The 4,205-nt window shown below is 44.8% G+C and overlaps 1 protein-coding gene across 1 annotated transcript in view; it reads left to right on the top strand.

Moving 5' to 3' along the window:
• SLCO4C1 (solute carrier organic anion transporter family member 4C1) overlaps positions 1-4,205 on the top strand; it is a 57,001-nt gene that overhangs the window by 23,233 nt on the left and 29,563 nt on the right. Inside the window, exon 4 of the mRNA XM_019531718.1 lies at positions 1,581-1,775. Coding sequence (XP_019387263.1) covers positions 1,581-1,775 — 195 coding nt within the window. The remainder of the gene's footprint in view (positions 1-1,580; positions 1,776-4,205) is intronic.

Raw genomic sequence — 4,205 nt, 5'->3', positions numbered from 1 at the left:
GGGAACTCCCTTCTCATCAGTGCAGAGGCAGAAAAGGATCTTGGAGTCATCATTGATGCCAAGATGACCATGGGCTGGCAGTGTGGGGATGAAGTCAGGAAGGCTGACTGCACCTTGTCATGCATCCACAGATGCATCTCAAGCAGGTCCAAGGAGGTGATCCTCCCCCTCTCTGCAGCAGTAGTCTGGCTGCAGCTGGAATACTGCATTCAGTTCTGGGTGCCACACTTCAGGAGGGATGTGGACAACATAGAGAGGGTCCAGAGGAGGGCCACTTGCATGATCAGGGGGCAGCAGGGCAGGCCCTACGAGGAGAGGCTACGGGACCTGAACCTGTTTAGCTTCCACAAGAGAAGGCTGAGTGGGGGGAATCTAGTGACCTGTTACAAATTAGTTGGAGGGGACCAGCAGGCATTGGGAGTCCCTGTTCCCCTGTGCACTACCAGGAGTGACTAGGAATAATGGTCACAAGCTGGCAGAAAGCAGATTCAGTGAAGTAGCACTAGGATCTGGAACCAACAGTCAGGGTGGCTAGGATGTGGAACCAACTTCCAAGCAAAGTGGTGCTGGTACAGCAAATTGGAGCCCCTGCAAGGCTGTTGGGCACCATGGGTCAGCTTGGGGGTGGGGGGAGAACCTGCCACAAGTGTCCCTGACCTGACCCAGCCCAGCCTGCCCCCCACTTTGGCTGCTCTGTGCTGTAGGCAGCGCCCTGGGGCAGGCTGCACCAGTGACAGCACTCCATGCCTAGGCCAGGGTTGCTGCATCTATCCTGCTATGCAGCCCATGTTATCCAGTTCTCTTAAGGGGGCCCCCTATAGGCTGACTTTTTTTTTTTTTTTTGGTCCAGGTCTCCCCTCTCCTCCCCCCAGGTCAGCACTGACTGCAGTAATGTAACATGGTATGTTATATGAACTTAACTGAGAATAGGCTGAAAATGAAGCCATCTTGTAACTGTTAACAAGTGTCCCCACACTTTGCTTGCATATGGTATCCTTACAGCTACCCAGTGAATCAGTTTTTATTGTACAGGCAGTCCTTGGACTTGCAACATAATTGGTTCCTGAAAGAATGCATCTTTAAGTTGAAACGTTGTAACTTGAAACTGATTTTCCCCCCCCCCCCCCAATAGGAAACAATGTTATAAATAGGAGATTGGTTCAAGGCCAATTTTTACCTTTTTTATTTTCACCAAAAATAATCCAGAATTTTGTACTCTAATGTAGTTATGTTACTCGTCTATAATTGATAATGTAATTATTTTGTAAATGGCAATCGTATTGCTTTGGAAGGACTCCTTTGAGGTGACTTTGCTGGACTCTTTGAAGGGTTCTTGGCTGGAGTCTTCTCAGGAATCCTTGGCTGCTTTCTTAGTGTCCAAGGAAGTTTTGGACAGATGTTCTCCAGGGAGGTGGGCGATTTTGCAGTGAACTTGCAATGCCATACCAGTGAACATCAGATCAAGTGTTTGTAAAGCTGAAACAGGTGTCAGTTTTTTATAGATGTAACTCAACTCTAAGTCAAGGACTATCTGTACTTCATTTAATATTCATAAATGTATGCATCTCTTTCTCTTCAAGAAACATGCCAAATATTGGGAACGAATGCTGCCAACCTCACTTGCAATGCTAGCACAAAGTCTTCACTCTCCAACTACCTCTATGTCTTCATCCTGGGACAGCTGCTACTGGGAGTAGGAGGAACTCCCTTGTATACTCTGGGAACAGCCTTCATTGATGACAGCGTCCCAAAATACAAATCTTCACTTTACATAGGTAAATCCTATATGGGTAACTTAATTTTTTTTTTTAAATTTTAAAGTTGGCAACTAATACATGGAAGTCTGTTCTGTAATTGTATTGACAATAATCTGCTGTCAAAGCGATCAATTGGATTTGAGGACTTTATTAGAGCAGCTCTTGCAGGTATGTAAATAGGTGGCGCACACACTTAGCACCTGACCATGTAGTCAGACTGACTCTTAACATCCTAGGCTGATTTGAGCTAGAATAAGGGTGGACTCCACAGTGCTTGGATATTTCATTTGGTTAGCTCCTAATATGCACTCAGCCCTGCGTTTTGTAAAATACAAAGATAACCATGAATGCAAGATGACTCTCCAATCATTATTTTCTAAGTATGAAAAAATTTAAACTTTTTTATAATTTTTCCAGGCACAGAATCTTAATTATTGTAGGCTTGCCTGGAATCTTCCTCTACTGTAGCAGTGGGAGGGAGACTAATCTGGGAGTAGTCAGGTGGTACCCTCTTGCTCCTTACTGCTGGACCCTGCCCTCCCTGAGCACTTGGAAGTGTGGGACACGTTTTTATAACACTGACTTTGAAATAAGCATGCTGGTACCCATAGACTTGGCTTGTACAAAATTTTCTTAGTTTGAATGGCTGCTGGTTTTAACCCAGGTACTCTAAACATATTTTTAAGCAGTACTTATGTACTGACTTCATTGCATGTTTTGCACCATAGATGATACTAGTCTAAAACTAAAAGGCTCATGGCTTACTATGCAATTCATTGGGCTGAGCCCCAGCAGAATCTACAGCATTTCAAGCCATGGTGACTCCACAATTCAGCATTACTCTGCAGGCTTGTACTTCAGATACCACTGCTCACCCTCCTCCCTTCCCAGTTAGGAGGAAGTGGTTCTTGTTCTGAGTCCTGGGTTTCTCCAAAACTGTATATGCAGATGAGGCACAGGCAACTTGGTCTGGCTTCTCCTCATGGAGTGTAGACCCACACTAATTGGTCACCCCCTCTCCCCCAGCCAGTTGCCCAAAGGGACTTGGTTTGAGGCCCTGTCTGGTGAGATTTGCCAGATACTTAAAGCTGGTGAAGAAATAAGAATCTGGAAGTGGGGGGGGAAGGGAACAAAGGTAGTTTCCTTATAGGAATAAGAAAGTCAATGTGTGCAATGTTGTGGCTTACCATGACTTTGGGGAGGGGACCTGTTGGTGCTGAGGGGGACTGCAGTGGGCACTACCACGTGTCTTAGGCAGCACCAACCTATCCTTGTGGTAAGTTACCATCAGCAGGTTTGCCTGATGGGCTGTGTTTCATAACTGTCCTCAGTGGCTGTATTTAATCAACTGCATACCTGGTTTCTGTGACTGAGCACATGTTACTTTTTTCGTAGTAGTTTTAATGATAGATGTGAGAGAGGGGCTCTTCTCTGTGCTAGGGAGAACCTAATTTTGTACTGAGTAAATGCCATATTGCCTTCAAATGACAACTAATCCACTTAGAATATGACTAGGGTTTTACATCTAGCTATGCTTGGCATCTACTCTGCCTCAAGGTCTAGAAACTAATTCAGCAATTGATTCTCAGTGTACCTATTAAATGTCTAATGTTTGGTTGTTCACTTCTTATAAAGAGTATTGCACTCAACATTTTTATATTCAGGTGAAATTCCTATACAGAAATTGGTGAAACAGGCCTTTATTACAGTTGGGATAAATAATGGTTTTAAACAAGCAGTTATTAGCCCTTCTCCTTTTTTCTCAAACCTTCTACGTTGACACATTGACCTATCCATCTTGTGAATTGTTCTTTTAAATTGCTCTCTTCCAAATAGTATAAGAAAGTCTACTGGTTAGACTTGTTAGTCTTTTATCTGCACTAGTATGACTAAACCAATGTATACTTCTCCCCTTTTAACTTTGTAGTGGCTCAAACAGTCTTGCAATGTTCTTGACAACTTTTTTATCTTCGGCCTGCCACACTTTTTCCTAAGGGGAGAAGCTGCCTGAGAGGCAGCTTCCAGCTGGTGTGGGGGCTGATTGCAGGCTTGCCAGGCTGGGGCTACATAAGCCCAGTGCCTGAGCCAGTTGGGGACCCTAGCCCTGTGATCAGGATCCCTCTTGCAAAGGAAAAAAAAAACAAACCAAAAACCCCTTCTCATGGACCAAAAGATATAGGGGAAGCGGAAAGAATATTACCGGGGGCAGAGAAGAAAGTTCGGAGAAGAAGAAACGGGCAAGGGGCCTTTGTTTTACACTGATAATATTGTTTTGATTTGCAAGCCTTGAGTCCTGTTGGATATGGGCTCAAGGCTTATAGAGAATTCCCCACCCCAGAGAAGGGGCTGAGTGGGGATAGAGGGCAAGGGAATAATGCCTACCAGCTCAGAGCAGAGAGCTGAGCAAGATGCCCATTGTGGCACCATGAGTCCCAGCATCCTCAATTT

Source organism: Crocodylus porosus, unplaced genomic scaffold (assembly GCF_001723895.1).
Source record: "Crocodylus porosus isolate Cpor-Errol unplaced genomic scaffold, CroPor_comp1, whole genome shotgun sequence".
Lineage (NCBI taxonomy): Eukaryota > Metazoa > Chordata > Crocodylia > Crocodylidae > Crocodylus > Crocodylus porosus.
The sequence above is the reverse complement of the archived record's forward strand: the minus strand, read 5'-3'. Positions and strand labels throughout refer to the sequence as shown.